Source organism: Megascapheus bottae, chromosome 13, assembly GCF_031878675.1.
Source record: "Megascapheus bottae isolate mThoBot1 chromosome 13, mThoBot2.hap1, whole genome shotgun sequence".
Lineage (NCBI taxonomy): Eukaryota > Metazoa > Chordata > Mammalia > Rodentia > Geomyidae > Megascapheus > Megascapheus bottae.
The window spans coordinates 46,928,208-46,953,962 of record NC_143521.1 but is presented as its reverse complement, the minus strand read 5'-3'; the positions used below and the strand labels follow the sequence as shown (position 1 = coordinate 46,953,962).

Sequence of the window (25,755 nt, the reverse complement as noted above, 5' to 3'; positions counted from 1 at the left end):
AGTACCAATTACACAGAGCCTTTGTATGGCTCCTTCCATCTTCTCCCAGAAAAAACAGCTCAGTATTGGCAAATTCAGTGACTTCACAACATACAGAAGAATCATTCCACTGTTCCCCACACTGAAGTGTGCAGGTATCTTCCCCATCACACAACTCTTGGCTATGACCCTAGGTCCCCAAAAGTTCATGACAGAGAGATGAAGAATAGTCCAGCAGACCCAGTCCTCCGAGCAGAGGTTCTGGAACTAGAGGACCCATGCCTTTGGCAGAAAGTGTGAGCTCAGCTTGGAAAATTGGGTATTTTTCCTGATGCGTGAAAAGCAGAATGACAGCCTGAACTTTAAGTAATAAAATACCACTGTGGCTCTCCTTCACAATATGCTTCACTGCACGCTTAATTTAGAATCACACGATTATGTTTGCTTAATGCCAATTAATTATTAAACATGTTTATTGAGGTCTGACAGCCATATAAGGGAGTCATCTTTTATATACTGGATGCCGGCTAGGCTTCAATAAATACGTTAAAAATCATTTGGTGTTTAATGTGCATACAATATCGCCTCTTAAATCGCAGGGCTGTGTTGTGGAAACAGTTATTTTTAGAAGTGAGGGCCAGCTTGGTAATCGCTGGATCACTGGCTGAGTCTGACACTTTTGTGCAGTGGCCAGAGGGACTGAGGAGGTCATCGCTATGGGAACTTGAAGCCCAAGAAGAGCCATCCGGCCCTCCCTGGGGTGGGGGGGGGGCAGCTCAGGGCCTCTGAAGTCAGTTGCCTGCAGCTTTCAAGGATCCACTATGCGTAAGCTGTGCACTCTTGAGAATATGTGTGAACTTCTCTGGGCCTCATCCTTCACCAGTAAAACCACAGCAGTATGAGGACTGCCTCTTGCATGAGAAAAAGAAAGGACTAAGTACCCACCTTGAGGGAAAAAGCTAAGAGACAGCTTCTAGGCCCTGAGTTCAAGCTCTGGTCTGGGACAGATTGGTGTACACACACACACACACACACACACAGTAAAAAACCCCTGGACCAATGCTGTTCACTACATAAGAGGTTCATCACAAGCAAAACCCCTTCCCCTTCGTCTTCAGCTCTGGCCCCTAACAAGAGGAGGTATTCTCTGGACGCCTAAGTGCTTGGAGATAGTGAGCTGCTGTTCTGATGACTGCTTCTCCTCCTCCTGCTCCCCAGAACACTCCCTCTCACCCCACCGGAGCCCACTTGAACAGCCATTCCCTCTTCTGAGCTGGATGAAGCCCCACTCCAGCGAGCCTTATCTGGAGTGAGCAGGCAGATGCTGATTTCCACCTTGGAACGGCTCCGAAGCAACAGCTCAGGGCACTTCATTCCCTAAAACTGGCTGCCACCATTCCAGCGCCAACCTTGGCATGCCAGCCTCCAAAGGCGGTCCAGGCTCTGTGCAGCCCCCCCCCCTGCTACTCAGACACATGTCCATCTGCCGATTTACAGAGATAAATGTATATGGACGAATGTGGGGTGAGTGGGCTTGTGGACAAGGCACGATTGCAGCTGGGCTGGGCCTGAGGAGCCTGAGTGCCCGATGGAAGGGCAAGGCCCTGCCCTGGCTCTAACCTGCATGCAGCCTCCCCAGGCCTACGACCTAATCTTCCATTGATCTCTTACCAGGCTTCAGTGCTGTCCTCAACCACCCCTCCACTCATTTTATTTCCATTCCCAAGTCCACTGCCCACTAGAGGAAGTCAGATGTAGGAGCCACCATGCCCTAAGAAGAACTGTCCCTACCTGTACATTCAGAGCAGGCTATCCAACCTTGCAAAAATGAACATGATCTTAATTTGTTACCTTATAGACAAGAAAAGCCATGCATGGCTTCCCAGGCCACACACTGCACAACTCCAACTTGAGTGTCTCTTCCCCACACACGCCAGGGTGCAACTCTGCACAGAACTCGCAAAGTACAGTCCCTAGCTGTAGATGGTCTGTTTGTGGCTATTTGCTAGAGCTTTGAGAGGCCTGGGAGCTGGGACCTCTTACCCTAGTCTTGTATATAGCTAAAAATAGTACTGGGGTCAGAGAGATTGCCACAAAAGTCATTTACTAAAAATTCACCTGAGGGCTGCAGAGGCCCACTCTTACTCTTCGTATTAGAGTTTCCACAACCTTCGCAACCATCTGTCTAGCCCTCAAGAGCTCTACCCTATCTTACCCTGATGTCTCAAGCTTATGCCTGCCTGAGGGCCTTTGCACCTCTTCCCACCACACTTGCTCCAGTCTTGTGCCCAGGTGTGTGTGCACAAATGGCTCAGACAGCATTTCTGCCTCCCAGCTCCTACCAGTCTCTGCTTAGCACGGATTATGCCAGCCCATCTAGACCCTCCCAACCAATAGGACATGCTACCAACTTTCACAGTCCTAGTTGTAGGCCTCCAAAAAGAATGGAAGGCTCTAATCACAGCCCTGTGACACTATGACACATGCTGCCCAGTTCCTGAGATGTGGGCATTGTTTATTTACCGTCACTCTGCTATTGAGAGCAGGGGTTCAGGGTTTAATGCCCTATGCCATAGCCAGGATGTACAGTTGGCTTCCTAAGAAGATAGGTAGCACAATTTCAAGTACATACGTAAAGCACAGAGAAGTCAAATAGCTGACCCACAGTCACACAGCTAGGAAGCTTCTGAATTCCTGTAAGGTAGCTTTGATGGAATCACATCAAGAAGATTTAAAGCAGCCTGGATTCCTTCTACTTTACTGGACAGCTTGGGTATGGAGTATTATTACACAATACATCTTGGGGCAAAACCAGTCCTCTGCTAGCGAGTGTGATTTTGATGTGTGGTCCGCAGGATGAATAAAAAAAAAACCACACTGTCTTGACCAGGGGATGGTGGGGAGGAGGGGGGACACGGGAGGGTGGGCACATGCTCCTCTAAGCCAGGACTGCACCAAATGCATTGAGGTCCCAACATGATGTTTGGTCACTTGCTCCTCATCCTGAGGCTTCCTCTGTGGCACACACAAGAGTCTTAACTTAAGCAAGGCACGATGTGAAGACTGGGTGAGGACTTCCTTCACTCCCAAGAGCCTTTGCGATCAAGTGATTTCATGGCAGGTATTTCCTGAGATCCAGGGCCATCTTCTCTTGGAGGCACAGAGCAGAGCCTCCACCAAAGAGCTCTCGAATCCCTCACCCAGAGCCACCAGGCACATCAGAGCTGAGCCCTTTCCTTTTCTTTCTCCAAAACAAAGTATATTTTAATTAGCCACCTGCATGCTCATTGTTCTGACTTTATTGGCTGGTGGTTCCAACTTAATTGGTTTACTTGAACCCATCCAGAAATCCCATGTCCACACAGAGGTAGGAGGACATCCACAGAAGGCCTCTTTGGTTTTATGGTGCCAAGCCCAGATAAAACGGCAGTACTTAAAAGACCGTCAGCTGGTGTAACATAAAGCTCATTATTAAAGGCAATGTTCTGTGTGTATGCAGTATCACAACATCTACATTTAAATTAGCCGGCAGGGGACCCAGAAATGTGAGTACCGGGGCGGGCGGAGGGTAGGAGCGGATATCTGCCTGAACTTGCTTGTTCTTGAAGCCTTACAGATCCTGGGTGTGAAAGGGGCTGTGACCTTCACAGTGAAGAACAGTGTAAACACGCAGGGAAACACCAACCGTGGCCATTCCCATACCCGGAGCTCACGCACGCCATCAGGCATTCATTCCACAAGGAAATCAACGTGCGAAGAAGCTTCGAGAAGCTTTACACAAAAACAGTGATTCTCTCCCTGTCCAATTTAGGGTGGTGATGAATCTAGGCACAAGATAGCAGGTTGGCACAAGACTCCCCGGGCCCCAGGACCCCAGTAAGTACTCATAAGCCAGGGTGACCACAAACCTCTCATGAGGTTGTCTGGAAATGATTTATGGTACCAGGTTTCATGGGTGGGGAAATTTTTCCTGGGAAAGGCCATTTAAATATAGTATCATTTGTGAGCCATACCAAATTATCGATACAGGTAGATCACCATGGGCAGCTGACAAGAAAGCAGACAGGAAGCACACCTGTCTGTCCTGTCATACACCAAGTAATTTCCCAACCCTGCAGGCCAAGATCCTTCCCTATTGTCCCACTTCTCAAAACAAGGCTTCCCAAAATATATCTAAGGTTCATCAGAAAACAAGGCAATTTGTAGAAAGAAATCTCCCAAGTTAATAGTTGCTCACAAAATCCTGATCCATCTGCTTGGCCTCGGAGTTGGAGTCCAACCACAGGGATTAAGTTCACTTGAATTGAGCAAGTCTGTCCTGGCTGGGGAAGGTACCATTTGCCTACTGCACAATGCAGCTCCTTGGCGCCCTCTGCTCTCTTCACAGGTAGCTTCCCAAAGGTTCCTGGGTTGTTTTCCTCTAGTTTGCTTCTCTCACATCTGAGGCTCAGGCAATATCGCACACACCAGCAGGTCGAGAGCAGTGTGAAATCATGGAGGCCTGGCCTACAGTGACAAAGAGGTAGACCTGGGTCTGGAAGATGATGATGAAAGAGCTGGAGCAGTGATAGGAGGAATCTAACCCCTCCTCCCCCCCCCCACGAAATACCCCAAGACTCTAAAAGGTTAACCCTTTTCTCTCCCCACAGTCCCAGCTACCACTGAACTTTGCTTTGGAATGAGTCCACTGGGCCTTTATGTCGAGGACAAAGACCGGTTGGGAGGAGGGGAGGACATGGCCAGGAAGCACTGTGTTTTGAAAGAAATGACATGCAAATGAGAGTTAAGCTTTTACTTGCTTGTGTTTGTTTCCTTATTGGGGATGAGGCGGAACCAGAAATTGAGGCCTACACCGTACACCAGCTACCTTCTGGCAGGCAAATTGCTTCATGGGGCCATGAGTCAGTCACTAAATCCTAAACCTTGAACACAAAACAAAGTTGACAAATGTGTCCAGCTACTGGAATAACGGCCCAGCACACCAGCAAATCACCACATTCAGACTGCGATGAGTGCAAAAGGATCCTCAAGGCCTCTCGCAAGCGCCAGCAGCAAATCCTAAAATTCCTCCTGAGCAAAGAGGAAAACGAGGGCTGGAGGCTGGCTCTAAGGGTAGGGCACCTACCTACCTACCTACCTAGAAAGCATAAGGCCCCAAGTTCAAACTCCAGTACTGTCTCCCCCAAAAAAGGTAAAATGAAAAACAAAAAGGTATTTTGGATTACATGGAAGATGAGAGGAAACTAAAGCTCAGAATAGCAAGAGGAAATAGGAAATAAAAACAAAGAATCATGAGAAACATCACGCCTTCCAAAAGTGTTGGTGGGTTTATGAAATCCCCAAACCCTTTCTAGCATTTTCAGTAAGCCAAACAGCTGCCCACATTTATTTTGTTTTATTTTTCTCCGGGACATTCTGCCCTGCTGTTGTCACTGGAGAAAGTGAGGAAGAAGGGCTGGTCTTTTAATTATTGGCCAAGCACCTAGGTTACGGCTAGATTCTTACAATGATCTATGAGCCACTTGTGTGGCCCGATTAGCGTGTCCAGAGTTAATTAGGAGCTTCCTCTTCCTCCCTCTTTTCAGGCCTGGAAATAATAGAACCTCATTTCTCAGACTACTTCTAAATCCAAAAAGTTTATCAAGAATTTTGAGGCCAACAGGGTAAAGAGCAGACTGAGTGAAGGAGGCAGTTTATTTTCCATCGCTGTAACAGAACACCAGAGGTTGGGGGACTGTTTGAAACACAGACATTTGTTCAGCTTCCAGTTCTAAATGTTCATTAGCCTAGGCTGTATGTAGTACAACATGGAGATGACAATACATGGGAGGCAGAGGGAGGGGAGGGAAGCGCCATGTTCAAAGTAGAGCTTGCTTGGTGAGAGATGAAGCAAGAGAGCAGGGAGCAGCCATGGTGGGCTCTGGGCACTCTGCTGAGAGATCGAATCCACTCCAGCAGACCAATGATATCCCTTTTAGATGGTCATGGCCCAATCACCCTCTGCTCAGCCACCTAGCAACACCTTTCAATATGGATCCCACTGGGAACCACATTTCTGGCAGATGACTGAGGAGTACACCATACTCAAGCCACACTTCCTTCCAGATGAATAGAAGCCTTCGGATGAGTTCTCTTTGCCTAGCAGCAGGCAGAGTCATCTCTGGCCTCTTATTATGGAAGAATGATCTCCCAGACAACTGTCTCTCAGACAAATCCATGCAATGTTTTCAAGAGTGAGCAGCTTTCCAAAATGATACCTTCTAAGAACCAACCCTTCCCCATAAAAAGCCAGTCAGCATCGTTTGTCAAGGAATTTGCTCATGATTAGAAAACATCTTCCCAGCAAAAAGATCCTGCACACACATACAAACACACACACACACACACACACACACACACACACACACACACGCACGCATGCACGCACGCACGCACGCACGCACACATTTTTCTCCAGTCAAAATCCAACACCATTTCTGTTGTAAAAACCATCCCTGGTGAGAAGTCAGAAATAAATCTCTCTTGACAAAACAAGAAATTATTGGACGGGGGAGAGGGAATTAAACTTCAGTAGTTTTTCTCTTCTTCTTTGATTGTACTTTTATACTCAGCTTCAGCTGGGAGACAGTGCTCACATTTGAGTTTATGAGTTCATATTTTATAATTAACGTTGCCAACAGTGGGAGGGGGGAGTTGATTAATATCACGCAATGGATTTTGAGCAATGTTCCATACAAATTGCCAAATTTAGCAATAAAATAAATTGGTTATGTGAACATAATTAGTAGGAGGACTACTTAAAATTCAAACCCGAATGTGAATAATTCCAAATCGTCTAAGCCACAAATCCGTTATTTGTATAGAAAAGAGAAAAGTAGAGCATTTGAGTTTTATTTTGCCCTCAACAACAATGTTATTCACCAGCACGCGGAACATAATGGAACTTCTACAGTGGGTTGTGACAATATTTTAAAGCCACCCTCAAACACACACATGCTCACGCACGTGCACACACAAAAGGAGATGTAATAAAGCTAAGAAATGCGAAGCTGTGAATTTTTTCATTGCAAACCTAACCGTCTATAGCGAATTTCTCAGCAAACCCGGCGGTTTGTTTTCCTGATGGGGTTGGCTACCCACAGTGAGGCAGACAGGGGCCCTGTTCCTTTCAGCAACCATCATACCTTATTGTCACCCTGGACTTCTCCGAGCCTTTGCTGGAGTTCTTTAACTTCCTCTCCCAGATGTTTATTTCGGTCCTGAGAATCTCTCAACAGCTGTGCAAGATTAGCCTGGAAATAGCAACACATCATGATGTCAGTCAGAAATGGAGGAGTGGGGAAGAGCAGGGCTTTGTGGGTTTATTAATGATGGTGTCCCAGCCCAGCTGTCTCCATTAAGCCCATGAGTGTGAACACAGCAAGGGTGTGAGTCATGCCACTATTTGCTGCACGGAAGGAAGTGAAGTTGGCCGTGAACGTCAACTCAGGGCTGTCCTTTGTCTCCAGAACGGCTCAAAAAGGGCACCTGGACAATAATGAAGTTAGTCATACTTGACTACTTCTGAAATGTCCTAGAGCTCAATGCTACAAATCCCATCTTCAATATGGAGAGTTCAGTTCCACAGTACAGCCAGCAATAGGAAGAGCTTCATTTTGGTGTTTATTTTTTCTTAAAAACAAAAATTGCCTTTGACTCTCTTGTTGAATGAGATTCTCTTTGCTACCACAGGGCCCAGTATGTCAATCACAATTCCAGGAGGCAGCAAAGAGGAAGCTGGTGACAGGCAGTCATTTCTAAAATCGGGTCGGGGACTGAGTCTTTGTCTCTGTCAAGTGCACATGGTACCAAAAAAACAGGGCCACTGTCTCCTATTTTCACAATGTCATCCCTCACACAAGCTCTGCCTCTGAGGGCGGCTCTCCTGGCCAGCTCCCCTTCCAACAGAGATTCCTCCTTTTGCTCCTGTTGTTCCCCACATCTCCCCCTCCCCCACCTACTTCTTCCTCAGACCCTTAGATTTCTGATTCCTCCATCTAATTCAGGCATCCATCCACTCCAGCCAAGGCCCTCCCCCCTCTCCTCCACCCCTCACCCCCCACCTGCACCTGGCTTCTTCTCCTACAGAATATGACTGATTTTACAAACCTTTACTTGTTCTAATTCCCACCTCACCAACTACTGTCATCTCACGTTAGAAGGATAAGATCACAACTGAAAGGCAGGGATGGTGGCTTTTTTTTGTTTTTTTCTCCTGCTGCAGGTGCCACATGTGGGGCAGTTGGGACTAGTGTTTTATACATGTGGGCTGGATACACTGAGGAAGGATGGGGAAGGAAGCAGCCATATTGGTAGACCTGATGTCTGCAAAGTGTGAGAAGGATGCATACGGGGAGATTACAGATTGTTCCATACACCCCAGTGTGCTATGCTGAGAAACCCAAACCCAAAAGCTTTGGGGGACAATCTGACGATCTAATGGTTGATCTCCCAGGATTTTAATTCTAATAATTCAAAGAACACTTACATTTGTTGCCCTTAAAAAGCAAAGGGGGAGGACTATAAAGGTTTAATCTTGGCCCATCACCTCACCTTGGTAGCCCATTGGCTCAATGTCAGCTGTCTCTGCCTTCAAGGCCCCCAGCCCCTCCCTTCATCCTGCCACCTCCTTATTCCCACCGCCAGACCTGATCTACTTGATCAAGTTCCTGCAGCTTCTGGCCTCTGTGAGTCTCCTTCAGGCCCCTCTTCAAGGCCTCTGTTCAAACAAGGGCCACCTGGACCGCTTGGTTTAATGTGGCAAACATCTCTACTGCTACTTGGTCTTTTTTTTTTAACAGAACAGTGTGCCATCTTTTAACATAGCATATAATTCACGTCATGGTTTATTGCTTACTGTTTATTTCCTTCTCTTTCTCCTTGAGAAAATACAAATTGCATGAAGGGCAAGGAACCTGGTTTGCTCTTCTCACCTCTCCAGCTCTGCTACAGAGGTTTCATAAATACGGGGAGACTAAGAGATGAGAATCCATGCAATATAGAAGTCATGGTCTCAGCCTAGAGAAGCATCTAGAAAGTGCCTACAAATAGCAACAACAGGAAGTGTACTTGTCCCCCTGGGCTTTGACTATCTCTCAATTATTGACCTCCTCCTTGAATTATTAGACTATGGGCATCACACAGCAACAAAACCCAAGTTTCTAGCCCCCTGGAAACCTATCCCATTCCATTCCCATCTCTGCAGATGTGTCTTCTTGCAGGACAAGAGTTGTGACAGATGAGGAAACTTAACCACCATCTCATAGGTGAGACAGTAAAGCAAGAAGACCCGCCAGGAGCAGCTGACGATCTGTGGAAACTTCTGTAGATGAAACCAGAGAGGCTGAACTGCATCCCAATTCTGCCAGGATGGGGGGGATGTGCTCCCACATGAGATCTTTGTTGACTTTCCCCCATCTATAAAATGAAGCTAGCAGCGAATATTCCACATGAAAATCTGGAACGACAGCCCTGGTGCTCAGGACCCAACAGATGCTGACTGAAGACTTGCCCAATGGCTCAAACTCATGTCCCCAGAGACAGTGCTGCGAGGCTATGGCAGATACCTCTGTGAACACCTGGTTCCTTTGTGATCCTCTCTCTGCCTCATTCGTAATCCATGCATAAACTGATATGACAAATATTCAATGAGTAGCTACTATACGCCAGGCCTTGTTGTAGGTCTAAAGATCAAGCCAGGAACAACATAGACAAAACCCCTTGCTCTTATTCACTTAGCATTTAGTCAGTTGCACGAATTACATTATATTCTAGCCAGAAAGTAAGGCCTCCAGAGACAAATTAAACAGACACAGGAATAGGGTATGAAGAAGAGGCCGAGACTTGCTCTCCATTAGAAATGGAGAGCAAGTAAACAAGTAGTGGTTATCCTTGAGGAAGTCTAGGCAGGAAAAAGGCAAGCTGCCTCCCCCCTCTACACACACACACACACACACACACACACACACACACACACACACACACACACTGGAAACTTGTATTTGGAAAAACAATCAAGACCAGGAGAGGAGTCTGGCTCCCAGAACCACAGTGAAGGTGAGAAGTGCCCCTGTTCTTCTCCAGACAATAGATTCTCTTTTTTGAGTGGCCTCTGCTTTTTCTCCACAGTTACTCCAGAATGTTTCCAGATGTTAGCTTATCAATTTTATCCTGGGTGGCAGGCACATACACACACACACACACACACACACACACACACACACACACACACACACGGGTGGAGAGCCAGGCCACTTGGCAGAGTGCTGGTCCCCAGGAGGGAGCAGTGGGCTTGCTTCACCAGAGCCTACTGTCCTCTGCACATGCCCAGGCAGCTCTCACCTCTCTGCTGGAGGGGATGCACCAATGTCAAACACGGATAGGGGCCTGGAGATGGGTTCCAAGAATAATAGAGAAAAAAAATCAACAGAAAACCAAAAACGCTGAGACATCCTTATATTCCCTTTCCGAATCACTAATGACTGAGCCCTTCAGGGTATGTAGGTCTGGCACTCAAGGACCAGACCACTGTCACTGCTAAAATCAGAGCAACTCAGTCTTCATGGGTGAATGGGGTGAATGACTGATGTTGTTCTTCCAGCCCATCCCTGATCTATGTCTTCATAAGACACAACAAATGTGGATTACCAGGAGAAGGAACTGAGGAAACATCAACATAAACTCCCCTAAAAGGTCATTGTTAGATTCAACACACATAAAATCATGCTATCAGATTGTTCTTCTGAACATGAACCCGTTTTCTATCTCTTATCTTGTCCCAAACCACAGTTAGGTTGCAGCCTGGCACCAGTCCTCAGACATCATCTTGAAAAGCATGAATTCAACATGTTCCCAGATATCTGGGTAGTGGGCAGGGCAAGAATCGAGGAAAACCTCATTCAAGGAGTTCAGAGAAGTTGAGGGCAGAGGGCTGGGGGTACCACAGGAAACAGGGATTTAGGGACCCAGAGCTGTGATGATCACACATGACTTATTCTGTAACCTGGCTGAAGAAATAAAATCAGGCATTTCCATGAGTTCACCATAAATCTACACCAGCTTAAACAGAACCCCTGGGGTACAGTAGATGGGGGAGGTATCACTGTAATTTTCTTTTATACTTAACAGGTGTATTGCCTGTCAACACATAATTCTTCCCCTGTGCTAGCTTTCTACCTGCTCAACTCCAAAACAATACCTTTGAAAACCTGAAAAGGATGATTCTGATGTGGTACCTTATTCTTGGACATACACCATGAAGAACAACAACTGTAACAACCAAAGCAGTCTGTTTCAGAGCGCCCAGAACAGAGGAGGGAAGTTCACACACAATTCTTCTGACCAAAAATAACCCCATGACTCACACACACTCACTGGAACCATCCATCAAGGAGCGGGGGCCTCCTGTGTACAATTTATCAGCTATGCAGAGCGTTTTTGTCTTTGTGCTGTTGGGAAGGGCCGTGCGGCCATCACTTTAGAATAGCAGCAACCATAGAAAGGAAATGATGGGAGACGGTAGCAGATGGCCCAAGGCTAGCAAGGGTTTCACAGGGAAAGAAAACAGGCCCCAGAGATCATTTCTTCTGTCTCTCAGGTGGGGATGAGGGTGGGGAGTGTGCAACAGCAAATCGTGGAAGGGTTTTCAAAGGAACCCATTTAAAATAGTCAGATGAGACAGAGCCAACATTAAAGGTTGATATTTTCACTCTCACAATAGGGGAAGGCTGGATAGACACATAGGAGCGTATCTGTTAAAAACTGTGCTAGGGAGGGATGGAGGGAAGAGAGAGCTGATGGAAATGAAGAGAGGAGATTTGAAGCCCAAAGGATACTGCAGTTCTCCATTCTGATCATCTCGGTCTTTAGGTGCAATGACGTGTACCCAAGCAAGTCACCAAAACCTGCTCCCGCTGTGGGATCCAGGAAGCGCTAGAAATTCTAATGCTGATGACTAGCATCAAGTGAAGGCAGAGAGCAGGGATCAGAGAGTGCGCCAGCTCCCACTGCAAGCACTTCACTATCTCTCTTCAAGTCCCCAGCTCTGGTCATGCATCTCTTCAGTTCACCCACACATGCCACAGCATATGTCAGAACCTTTAACACCGGGGACACATGGAGGTTTTTACAATTCCACATAATTACCCATCGTACTTGGCAATGCCCGGCCTGTCTGCAGTGATCCAGCCATCAACACTGATGCACAAGGCAGAGATTTCAGGAGATGTCAGCCATTAAAAGACAACGCTAATCTTTTTGGATGGGAAACCAAAAGGATTTACCAGATACTCTTTCTCTCTTTGCTATTAGAAATGGGTGGGGGGAAGCTGGATGTGTCTTCCCAAACTATCCCACTTGGACCAAAATACTGGTTTGAGATGAAGGCCATTGAATTTAGCAGGTCTTTAAAGGGTTCCCTTGTCTCTTTTTCTACCCAAAAGCATTTGCCTTTTTCAAGTACTCCCTCTCCAGTACTAGGGAGAAGATGAAGTCTCCACTAGAGTCAGTACCAAGCTATGCCATCATAAACAGACCTTACCGAAACTAGCCTTAGCTATTACTCTACTGTCTACTCTATTTCCTACTCACTTCTCGGCAATTAGATATCCCTTAGGGGCCAGCTTCCCTTTCCTTGGTTAAAGTGTTATGGAACCCTCAGTCTAACTACTGCTTTGAATTTCACTACTTTTCTGCACGTTCCCATTACACAGAAAAAGTTAATAGAACTACATGCTTTTTTCCCCCGTTTATCCTTTGTGCTTTAAATTCACTGTCCTACTCACAGAACCTAAGACAGCAGAGGAAAAATGTTACATCCCTGATGGAGAAAAACAGACTGATGAAGAGTTTAAGATAAACCTTTCAAGTATATCCTGTTCCAGACACTGGGAAAAGAACACGCCATATGTTTTCACCTGATCCCTAAGTATTTCAAACCAGAGGCCAGAGGAAGGAAGGAATTTTCAGGAACAATCTCTCAAGCCCTCCTGTTAGAAGCTATTAGAAACACAAGCCATGGGAACTACTCTATATCATACAATAAAACAATATGTGCTGTTGACTTTGCAGACTTATAAGATCAGAATCAGAGCTCAAAAAGGAGAGGAAAATAAAATGGGAGAGAAACTGGGGGAGAGGGGGAGAGAGGGAGGAAGGGAGGGAGAGAGGGAGGAAGGGAGGGAGAGAGGGAGAGAGGGGGAGAGAGAGAGAGAGAGAGAGACAGAGACAGAGACAGAGACAGACAGACAGAGACAGACAGACAGACAGACACATACACACACACATAGATTTTTGACCTAAGTGCTTCATCGAGAAAAATAAGGATAAAGAGAAAAAGAGGGAAAGAACAAGACAATAGACTAGATTTAAGAAAAGCTGTATCATCAAAGATTGATTCTGTGGACCTCTTAACTCCATAGGGGAAAGCTAGTTTAAACAAGAATAACATTAAAACACATGTTTGATGAAACATCAAGTGTTCTGGAGAGGTGTGATTGATGGCAAATTTAATTGCAATTTCTACTTGATTGCACTGGTCCAGTGGTGACTGGTGTGTTAACGGTAATGGAGAGAAGCTCGTTTTGCTTAGCAATGGCTCCTGTTCAGAGCAGCTGCCAAAGTGATGGCCTCTGTTGCAGTAACAACTTTCTTATTTAAAAAATATATATTAAAATATTAAAAAATAAATAAATAATATATATATATAACCACAGAGAGTGGATCCATACATAGGTGTTGGCTGTGCATGGAGCTTGCAACAGTCTGCTTCTTCCATCTCTTAATCATAAATACTGGGAGACAGATTCATTGCCAGGGCTACTGGCCAGTCCTGTAGAATGGGCTTGGAAGGTTGCTATTTAAATGATTATGTCCCTTCAGCTGAACTGTTACCATTCTGTTTCTGTCTAATAGCGGCTCCTTTATAGCTACAAAATGCTTAAGACTCGGTGACCCTCCAAACTTCTGATCCATTTGGGGAGTGTTCTCAAATTCCTTGCAAAATCCTTGTGAGGACTGAAAAGGTTAATAGAAAATGCTATCCATACAATTCAAATGAAGGGCTCAGAATGGCTACAGCTAGAATCTTCCTTCAGCTTCCCTGGTATGACAGTTAAGTCACACGCTCTGTTCAAAGTGTTTTAGAAAGAAGCATCTCAAAGCACTTGCGAGGGAAGTTTAGGTTCTGAGCATCAAACCAGGACATACATACAAAGTCACTCTGATTTGCTGTCTTGGGGGACTAACATAAGCTTGACCAAGAAGACTTTTCTACTGAAATAAAAGACTCCCCCATCCCCCAAAGATCACTCTTCATGGTTTCCTCCAGGGCTGTCATCTTGCGTATGTCACTGTATAAATAAGCCATCACTTTGTAGAGACAAGAAAGCAACAATTCCCTCTTGGACCAAGGAGGATATTTCCCATGATACATCTGCTTGAAATCAAACAGGAAAAGACAAAGATCTTAAAGATGTGTTTGACTGTTTGTTCAAGGAAAAGAGTTTGCATGGAGGAAATGTGCTGGTGTGACCTGAAATAATCCCATCTCCTAAGATGATGAAGCCCTGATCATTTAAATTCCCCTTTGCCTCCTTTGGAAGCCCTGCTTGTTTAGCAAAAGAAAAATATTGAAAGGGTCGTTTGAGATGTCTCGGCGGTGTCTTACTGCAAGATAAAGGTGCATGGGCTATACAGTTCTGCCTGGAGTAACGAGGAGACATTTTCATTTCCATATCCCACGAGAAGCTATTAGTGTAATCACTGTTGTCACGATTTCTTCCTGGCTTCTTTAACGGATGATTTGCCTTTGGAAATTGAGTTGTTTAAAAAAAAGGATTCCAAGCTCAAAAAAAGGGGGCATCAAAAGCATCAACAACTATTTTTCTAGAACTACAAGTGTACAAGTTCTAATCTGTCCTCTAAGGAAGAGACTTTTAATAAGCAAGGGGAAAAAATACTAGCCAGTTACTGGTGGCCACAGAAAAGAAGACAATATCTTAGTATGTCTTCAAATGCACACAAAACTTTCATGCTACAAACATCCATTAGCGATCTTATTTCAAGTTTGCCTAGATGGACAGGTCTTTTATTTGCTAACCATGACATAGAGAAAATAAGTACATAATGACTTTGTAAGACAATTGTCCACACAACCTGAAGCCTGCATTGCCTCAGGCTTCTGGTCGGACTAGGTAATTAGTTCATTTATTGGCTACACAGTTCAGAATTTCTGCCAATTGTACCCTAAATCCCTTACTTCTAGGAGCTAATCAGTGGTTTCAACCCAGGCAGGAAGGCTGCACAGCACAAGTTCCCAACGCCATACTAAATCCCTAAGGGGACAGAAGCTAAACATACTAAAATCTACAGGGTAAATGCTTGAAATCTAGAACTCATATTCTTAGAACCATAAGAACACAAGCTTGACTAGATTTAAGCAGATTTGCCTCAGTCGATGCAAATTTTTTATTATAAAGTCACAGAATGTAAATTCAGTGCAAAACTGTAAAACTCCTTCATGAATACTAACAAAGTTTATAGAGGCAGCAAAGATGACTGCAAACAACCATTGAAAACACCCAGCAATTCAAGATTAAGGATTGCAGTTCTTAAGGAGTGATGATAAATTTCCATGTGATTCTGTTTAGAAAAAAATCAATTAACTGCACAGAAAAAAATGGACTTTAGATCAAACACTGGAACATTTCTAACTAATGGCGTTAACAAGGAAGAGGGTAGCACTGAGTGATTGGAGGTGATTGTGGCACTGAGTTGTTTAAGGATTACAGTTCTGTATGGGGAAGGGAGAATAAATGAACTATTCACCAGCATGGAAAAACCTCAAGGTAAGCTGGGTGCTTCCTTGTGGCACATACCTGTAATTCTACCTACTTAAGACACTGAGCAGGGCACTCTCAGTCTTCAGTTTGAAGCCAGCCCAGACACAATACCCCTTCTTTTGTTTTATTTGGGTTTTTTTTTTTTTTGGTTTTTTGCCAGTCCCAGGGCTTGACTTCAGGGCCTAGGCACTGATCTTGGGCTTTCTCACGGCTAGGGCTCTACCACTTGAGCCACAGCACCACTTCTGGCTTTTTCTATGTATGTGGTACCGAGGAATTGAACCCGGGTGGGTCTTCGTGCATGCTAGGCAAGCACTCAACCACTAGGCCAAACTCCTGGCCCCAAATCCCTCTTCTTAACTAATTGCCAAGCACAGAAATATGAGTCTGCCAATCTAGCTATATGGAAGGCTAAGATCAGAGGGACTGGGTTTCAGGCCAGCCCAGGCAGAAAAGCCCGCCCATTCCATCTCAACAGAAGAAGCTAAGTGTGGTGGCACATGTTTGTCATCTCAGCTACAGATAGGCTCCTGGGCAGGAAGCATGACCCTATCTCAAAACAATAGCCAGTACAAAAAGCGGACTGGAGGCATGGTGCGTTAGTAGAGCACCTGCCTAGCAAGCATGAGGCCCTGAGTTCAAACACCGTACCACCAAAACCAAACCACCACAACAAAAATCTCCAAGATGACAAACCTAGAAATTTTACATGTGGCATCTATAACAGGAGTGCTCTGTGGTTACTGATGCGTCATCCATGCTGGGGACTATTACAGTTGCAAACACCCCCTTGCAAAGTTTCCCACTAATTCCAAAGTTCTGGTCCAAGGTAAACACAGAGCACAACACTGCACCTGTTCCCATCTCTTCCTGGACACTAAACATCTCTACTGAGGGGCCTGTGGGAGTACAGACAAGTTGTAAAGTTAAGGAAAGGTCTAGCAAAGATATCACTGGCAAAGATTGTTTCAGATATATAGTTGGTCTCTCATATACACATACATATAAAGACTAAATTGATCTGTGGATCAGTGATTTATAACGAATTGACTATTCACTCACATCAACAATCAAAGCAAAATTAACCAATGCACACTTTTATCACCTAACAAATTTAGATGTTCACTTTTATCAATTTAATGAAACAAATTTAACAACATCCCAAGGGGATTTGTGTGTGTAGGATCAGAGCAAGAAGTGATAAAATGTTTCTCTGTTTTTTTCTGGAAAAAATAAATAAGAGAGAGAAAAAAATCAAGAAACGCCTTAAAGAGTCAGATACCAGTGGCTCCAATCAATCTTAGTTACTTCAGAGACTGACAACAGGAGACTCATGGTTAAAATCCACTGGGGGTAACAAAGTTTGTGAGATACCTACCACCCTTCACTATCCACAACTGCATATGGTAGTAGATGCCTGCCATCCTAAACTATGCAGGACACTAAGACTGAAAGGGTCATGTTTGCAGGGCAGTCCCAGAAGAAAAGTTGTGAGATCACCACATAAAAAGGAGGGAAGCTGGGGCCGGGAGTTTGGCCTAGTGGTAGAGTGCTTGCCTAGCATGCATGAAGACCCGGGTTCGATTCCTCGGTACCACATACATAGAGGGAAAAAAAAAGCCAGAAGTAGTGCTGAGGCTCAAGTGGTAGAATTCTAGCCTTGAGAAAAATCCAAGGACAGCCTCAGGCCCTGAGCTTAAGCCCAGGACTGGCAAAAAAAAAAAAAAGGAGGGAAGCTAAGGCTTTGAGTTTAAACCCCAGTGCCACAAAAGAAAGGAAGAAGCAAAGAAATGTTTGAAGAGAAAAGAGGTGACTGTTGTAAGCAGATATTAATGGAAATGATTAAAATAATGTGTCATGACCACAAAATTATACGGAAATCTCAATAGAACAACATTTCTGAGTCCTGAACCCAAACATGGATATATGAGGATGTGAGAAAAATAGATGTCAGTAAACAACGATGGCTACCATGCACAGAATTCAAGTGAATTCTGAGTTTTGATGGAAGATTGGTTTGAGTCTGAGTGAAAGGATCTAAGAGCAGATGAGGGCACGTCTTCTAAACAGTAGCCAAGCTGCCGCTGCCATGAGCCCTCCACTCCAAGTTTCCCAACAATCTACAGGGGACAAAGGGATGAGGCCACCTGCTAAACTGGGCTGCCTCCCCTCCCCTCTCCACCATCAGAATCTCTGCCCCACACTCCGTTCTTCTTCTACCAGCACAAAGGATTCTGGGAAACGAGAAGTGCGCTGTGTTCACTGAAGGATTCTCTTCAATGAACACAAAGGATACGTTGTAAGTCAACAACTATCCTCATCCGAGAATCATCAGAAATCAGGAGTAAGGCTTACCTGCTTTCTCTTCTCAGGGGGAAGTGACGGGTCTCCATCCTACAGAGAAAAAAATACTGTAGTTCACTTTGTGTGCACCAGCTGTGACTCTGCAGACCCATCCTCACCATCGTGCAAGCAATGTGGAGAAGCACGCTCAAGTGTCCTGCTGAGAAGTGAACTGGAACTGAACCAGAATGACTTTGGAAAACCCCCAGCAAGGATGGGGAACCCTTCTTCAGGATGTTCCCTGCTTGCCCTCAAATTTCACACTATTATTATGATTCATTTAGTATAAATTTACTTGCTATTTGAAAAATAAAAACCCAACCACCTTGATTTATTGTTGGCTGCCTTGGCAGAGTCAGAGCAAATGATTTCAGACAGTATATCATCCGTGAGCTGGATGTTCTCTACCCTTGCTTTGGGAATCCTTTTAATTAGGACCAATTTACATATTTTCTAAATCAATGCAAACTTTAGAAAGACCCCGAGATTGATCAAAATTGTTTTGAGCCCAATCTAAAGTAATAGTTCATTTGGTTTATGTTCCTCCTTGAAATAGATCCAAAGAAACAGTGACTCTCTCCCCCCCCTCTCTCTCTCTCTCTCTCTCTCACACACACACACACACACACACACACACACACACACACACACACACGCACACGTATTATCTATGGGGAAAATGATGGGAAGGGAACACACTAGGATTTGTTCCAAATCAAGCAACACTGAGAACAGTGAGCCCTGTAGGACTTTTTGCCTTTTAGGAATTGAAGTTCTTTCTTTTTGTGCCATTTGAAAAATATGAACACTTCAAGTAAATGAGCAAATATTCCCTGACTTACATGGTGTGCCCATAGAATTGTACATTAGTTGAACCCAAGGAATGTTTCTGCTCTATTTTTAATGCAGGGCAGTTCAATGACCAGATCTCAAGGAGGAAATGTGAGTAACAGTGTCTGCACTTAGAGAGAGAAAGAGAAAGAGAGGGAGAGAGGGAAAGAGGGAGAGAGGGAGAGAGAGAGAGGGAGGGGGAGGGGGAGAGGGAGAGAGGGGGGGGAAAGGGAGAGAGAGCTGGATACATGTCTGCAATCCCAGTTACCTGGGACAGTGAGACAGGGATGGAGAGGTGGGGGAGGGGAGAGACCATGAGTTAACAGCCAGATTCAGCAACTTAGTGAGGCCTTGTCTCAAAATAAGAAAAGAAAGAAAAAGAGGGGGCATGTAGTTCAGTGACAGAGCACTTGCCTAGCATGCATGAGGTCCTGTATTAGAGTCAAATCAATGAACAAAGAAACAGACATATATGTGTTCACACCCACATGCACATGTGCACACACACACACGCACACACATGCACTTGTGAAATGTCTGGATGCAATCATTGCCTTCCCCACCCCATTTGCACCTTCACTGAGTGATGGCGACACTGTGTGAGGAAATACCTACGATCAGCTCGCGGTACTTCTTCTTTAGGGACTGGTGGCGCTCCCGGAGCTGGTTGGCCATGAGTTTGTACTGGTCTCTTTCCTGCTGACAGGTGTCTAGCTCCTTGGAGAGGATCAGCAGGGCTTCTTTCTTGCTCTCCAGCTTTCGTTTGCACACCAAATACTGTGAATCCAACCCATCCATCAATGAGTAAGAAAGGCCCCACAAAACGCAATACACACAGGCTTCACACGCTTGCTGGGAAGGATTTGGGGCAGTACTGGCATTTGAACTCAGGGCCTTGGAACTTGCTAGGGAGCACTCTACCACTGAGCCACGCCTCCAGTCCAGTGCCTGTCATTTTCATGTGTAGGGATCATGTACTAGGGGACAGCTGCTAGTGAGTAAGACGTGGACACAAAGGCCACTACAATGTCTGATGCGTGCTCCCCCATGGACAGAACCACAATTTTGGATGGTCATGAACTTCCACAAACTGGGACGAAACACATAATTCACTTTGTAAATAAGTTTTTTTTAAATAGGATGTTTTTAAAATCATATAAATCAGTTAATAAGAGAGGTAGGCTCTAGTTTTGTTTTAAAAGATGCCAACTTCCAGAGAAGAATAAAATTTAGTCAGGTGCTAGCGGCTCAAACTTAAAAGCCTAGCTACCCAGGAGACTGAGATCTGAGGATTAAACTTTGAAACTAGTCCAGACAACAAAGTCCATGTGACTCTGATCTCCATTTACCCACCAAAAAGCCAGTAAGTGGAGGTATGGCTCAAATGGTAGCATATCAGCATGGAGTGAAAGAGCCAACCAAGAGTATGAGACCCTGAAATCCAAGTCCCAGTACTGATGTGCACGTGCACACACACACACACACACACACACACACGTGTGCATGCACACACAAAGGTTATAAAAACTTTACTGAAATATACTGCATAAAGATATTTAATTTAAAATTTTTGCAAACATACCACTAATAATGAGCTCATGGTAATAACGATGTTTTGCTCAAAATTTTTAAGTTTTTCTGTTTTTTAAAAAGTTTTCTGAGATAAATCCATATGGCCCTTATAATTCTGAAAATACCCCCAAAATGTAAGTCAAAATAATTGAACTAGAAACCACTATACTCAATTACTCCTGCCCAGAAAACCTAGCACTGTCTGTTTTTTAATCTTTAAGTAGTTGTGCAAAGGGGTTTTAATTCCATGTGTCCATTTACCAGTACCATCATTCCCCTCCATCTCTCCCAATTCCACCCATACATTTACATTCCCAAGTCCAACTTTCACATATGTACATTGCATATTATGACTGTATCTACCCACTATCCCTCTCAGTGTGTGTGTGTGTGTGTGTGTGTTGATCACAGGGCTTAAACTTAGGGCCTGGACTCTGTCCTTGGGCTTCTGTTGCTCAAAGCTAGCACTCTACCTCTTCAGCCACAGCTCTACTTCTGGCTTTTTGGATTTTTTGGTGGTTAATTGGAGGTAAGATTCCTGCCCAGTCTGACTTCGAACTATGATCCTCACAGCTCCTAGGACAGTGAGGATTACAGGTGTGAGCCACCACTGCCCAGTTGTCAAGGCTTTTTTCATTCAAGAATTTGCTCACTAGCTCAGCCTGTTATGCCCAACTTCCATGACTCAATGCCAGCAACCACTACCTAGACAGCAATCTTCATAGCTAAGTGGGTTAGCCATACTTTGAGTGATTCCCTAAAAGCTCAGCCCCTGGGCCGGGGAGCTCTTACCTGTCCTCTGCCCCACTGCCCTGTACCAGCAACCATCTCCCCTGGCAATCAATCACCCTACACACCAGCTGGCCTGAGTACAGCTAGGCCTCCACTTCTACCGGATAAATGACACCATCTGCTGTTATTCACCTACGGGAAATGTGGCACTAAATACCTTTTGAATTTGTCCCGTAAAACCCCAAATTGAGAGCATTCGTGAAAACAATTTATAGTTTCATTATCCCCTGTGACATGGGTGTTTTGTCATTATGGACGCTCACACAAAGCAGACAGAGTCAGCATTCCCAGACCATGGCAGTCAATGTTCCTCTATGGACAAAAAGCATTACTCATATATAATGCTTGCTCGGGACTGACTTTGTTAAGTTCAATTTCAAATAAATGAAAGGGAGAAAAGAGAGTTTTGTGCTTTTGCACTTTTTTTTTTTCTTAAAAAAAGGGGGGGTAATTGCTTAGCTTTAAAAAAACAAAGGAGGAAGAAAAGCCATTCTAAGACAGACTTCAGTTCTGAGAAAGGATACTTCACCTTGGATAAATTTTATTCCTAGAAATAATGAGGTTGGAAACCTGTCTTTAAGCACCCTAGATTTGGAGATTCAGACATTGTCTTCGTGGGGGCAAACTAGTTCTGGTACCACAGTGATTTCTCAAGTAAAATTCCCCAAGGAGCAAATATGAGAGAGGAGAGTCTCAAAATCTTCGACAGTAGTGGCCCCAGGGAAGTACAGCGATTTCACAGGCACACACACACACACACACACACACACACACACACACACACAGGTATATACACCATTTACATACAATTTAATGGAGCTAAACTGTCCTTTAGTTCTTTTCCATGATGGGCAGCCTGTACTGTCACTGCTGTGAATATCCATGGCAGAAAGGGACAAAGTCATCTTTGTCCCTCCAACTCGTCAGATCCAAACCCCCAAACAATGCACGATGTCTTTGAATGTGAGGGAAGAAAATGCCAATTGTGTGGGGACACTTTGTAAGAGTGGGGAATTGGGATCTGCCCTTGAATGACAATCTGTTGGGGGTACAGCAAGAATGCTAAAAGCTAACAGCTTTTCTCCCAAGGCAGAATTCCTGCAGGGCTTAGGACTCAGAAGCTATGAAAGATGCGAACCAATCTGCTGGATTCTAGGTCTGCTTTACCTGATGGAAACCAGGCCCCGAAGCCTAAGTGAAAGGCCTCATGGCCAGGCCGGAGAGCAGAGATCATTCTAATATATTGTCCTATCTGGCTAGCAGCTGATGAGGAGATGCTTATGATTGATGATCTTCATCTCAGGTGTTACAGAAGAAGCAGTGTTTTATCACAGGCTGCAGCCCCTCAATTTTGCGGTCGGATAAGGATAAGGAATATTTGGTATGTCTATCGTTTCCGTTCAGAATCTCCAAAACTACATCTGAAGCATTTCTGGAACCAAAGATTTTTGGACACAAACCGTAACAGTTATGAAAGTCACCCTTGTGGGCCAGAACAGTGTAACTGTAATCCCAGCTACTCAAGAGGAGAAGGATCTTAGTTTGAGGCTGATCCCAGGGGAAAAGCATGAGTCTATCTGAAAACGGAAGGAATGTAAACGGCAGCTATAAGCTGGCCCCGCCCACGCTGAGGCCCCTGGAAAAAGAGAAATGCAGTATGACAGGTTAAAACACTGTGCGAGCTGTCTTAGAAGCTAAACACTTTATAGCATTTATTTATAGCAAAAAACCCACTGTCATGGACATTATTTCTTGGTCAACACAATGACAAGTAGGGGACCACTGTCTTACCCATTTTACCAGTGAAATAGCTGAGATTTCCCGAGGTTAGCTATCTTTTTTAACTCATAATATCAGCTCAAGCTAGAAGTTTCTGTCACACATTCTAAGCACTGTTTATTATTCCACATTCACACCCAATGAATCATTAGCAGTTCAACATGTCTCTTGTCTTGGGTAAAACCATATTTTAACAAGACACTCCCAGAGGTAAATGTGAAGCTAAAGGGATGTACTGAAGTCCCACCTGGGGGGGAGGGGGCTTTGCAGAGTCATTCCTCTTGTTCTCCTTGCTTGGCTTGTTTCCTGACTTCTTTCAAACCTGGGTGTGTTATTTCCTTCTCAGAGACCTTGTCCCCCTCTCATTATCAATCCCTTTAGCTGGCTTTTACTATCTTTCTTGTTTGTTTGAGTTATAGCTCTTGACATTCATTATGTAAATTTTAAATCCGAGACATTACAAAATACTAATCTACTTGAAAATAATAACAAACTCACGACACATGGATGTAACATTAGTTTTCATGAAAGCTAACTATATTTTTGTTTGGCTAAGTGTTCACAATTGTCTATTTCTTGTACACTGAACTTTGGCTTGGACAAATTTGAATAAGAATGTCTCCTCTCCAACCCCTAAACTATAGCTGGCCTTCGACTCTAAGTAAGCAAGCTGGTATTGATGAACTATGCACTAAGGGGTTGAACATTCACCTTTAATGGCTTTAACAGCATTCCAAGAATTGATAAACTACAAAAAGCAATGTTTTATATTTAAGTAGCCTGGATTTTACCGCCTGCCACCTCTCCTGTTTGCCCTCCTTTTTGGCATGACTTCATCTCTTTCTGCTGCATGTTGAGTCAATCTACAGAGTAGAGGTAGATTTTGAAGAAGGGGAATTTCATGCCAAGTGAAAAACGGGAGAAAAATGCCAGAATACAGTGTACTTGAAAGAGTGGAGAAGAGGGATGTATACATGCACATGGAACTCAAACCAAGGAGAAGCTGAGGGGCCTCACATCCCCCAGAACAACTTTGGACTTCTTGCTTTGAGTACCAGACATCTACTGGGTGGTGGTAAACAGGGAAGTGACATTATGAAAATGATGTGTTAACGCAATAACTATGCTAGCGATATGTGAGATGTGGGAGTGAATGGCAGAAGGGGGCATCCAAATTCTACCAGTCAAGATGCTCCAGCAGTCCAGTTAGGAAATACTGAAGATCTGTGCCAGATCTCAATGGTTTTCTTGGTATTATAAAAGGATAAGGAAATACCCAATAAGAATGGCCAAGATTTTGAACTCAGACAATGACAGATGCTGGCAGGGTTGTGGAGAAAAAGGAACCCTACTGCACTGCTGGTGGGATTGCAAGCAAGTTCAGCCATTCTGGAAAGCAGTGTGGAGGTTTCTTAAAGAACTGAAAATAGACCTTCCCGTGATCCCGCCATACCACTCCTGGACATCTATCCTGAACATCATAACCCAGGATATGATAAGGACACCTGCTCAGCTATGGTCATCTGTGCACTATTTACAATAGCCAGATGATGGAAACAATCCAGATGCCCTACTGTAGATGAATGGATACAAAAAAATGTGGCATATATATATATATATATATACACACACACAATGGAATTCTACATAGCCAACAAACAAGATAAAATAATGGCATTTGCAGGGAAGTGGATGAATCTAGAGCGAATCATGTTGAGTGAGACAAGTCAACACCAAAGGAACAAAAGGCGTATGGTATCCTTAATATGTGGCTATTAGATCCAAACAGTACAAGAGCGAGGACTCAATATTTGCATACCCAGTGCTATGGACATGGTACTGGAAATATAAACACAACTACATAGACATAAAAATCTATGACTCTATAGACATAATGTTTTATTACATAGATTAATATGCATCTATGACATACAAACCCTCAGCCTAATTTTAATTATGTTCTAAAATCTAAGTACCAGTGATTGTATCTAGAGATTCCCTTCTTGAACACTTGTTTGTTAAATATGTCATTTGAAATATGATGTAAAAATCAATGTTAATAAATTCTTTAATTAAAAAAAAAGGATGAGGAGATACAAGGACTCTCTGAGGATAGTATTCACATGATTGATTGATTATCAAGGGTAAAGGGGCATCAGAAGCCAAATTCTTTTTTTTTTCATTATTATTTTATTTTTTTATTGTAATTAGTAAAAGGGTTACATGATATTTGCCAGATAGAAGGTGCATTAATTCACATACATTGATACCCTTTCACATGTCTTGGTACCCATTACCCTCCCCCCCACACCCCCCACCCGTCTTGGTTTTCCCCCCTTCCCTATCAAATTTCAAATAACCAAATACAAATAAATTCAATATATCAGATAACAAAGTGAGATACTATACCAATATGAGATAACCAAGGGACAGCAAAGGAGATGAGAGACAACATAGTACATTAAGGACAACAATCATTCATTATATGGCTTTTGTTTCAATATCCTGGAGGTCCTTTCAATTAGCTTCATACTATATGGCCTTATGTATCAAGATTTTGCTCTATTGCAGATCTCTGCTA

General features: G+C 44.1%; 1 protein-coding gene across 4 annotated transcripts in view; it reads right to left on the bottom strand.

Moving 5' to 3' along the window:
- Positions 1 to 25,755, bottom strand: part of Ccdc149 (coiled-coil domain containing 149) — a 68,718-nt gene that overhangs the window by 27,505 nt on the left and 15,458 nt on the right. For 2 of the 4 annotated variants that reach the window (XM_090343758.1, XM_090343759.1), the window contains exons 2-4: positions 19,647 to 19,808; positions 18,213 to 18,251; positions 7,164 to 7,271 (exon numbers count right to left, since the gene is read on the bottom strand). In XM_090343758.1, the coding sequence (XP_090199884.1) occupies positions 7,164 to 7,271; positions 18,213 to 18,251; positions 19,647 to 19,808 (309 nt within the window). The remainder of the gene's footprint in view (positions 1 to 7,163; positions 7,272 to 18,212; positions 18,252 to 19,646; positions 19,809 to 25,755) is intronic. The other 2 variants (XM_090343760.1, XM_090343761.1) reach the window with 1 other exon arrangement.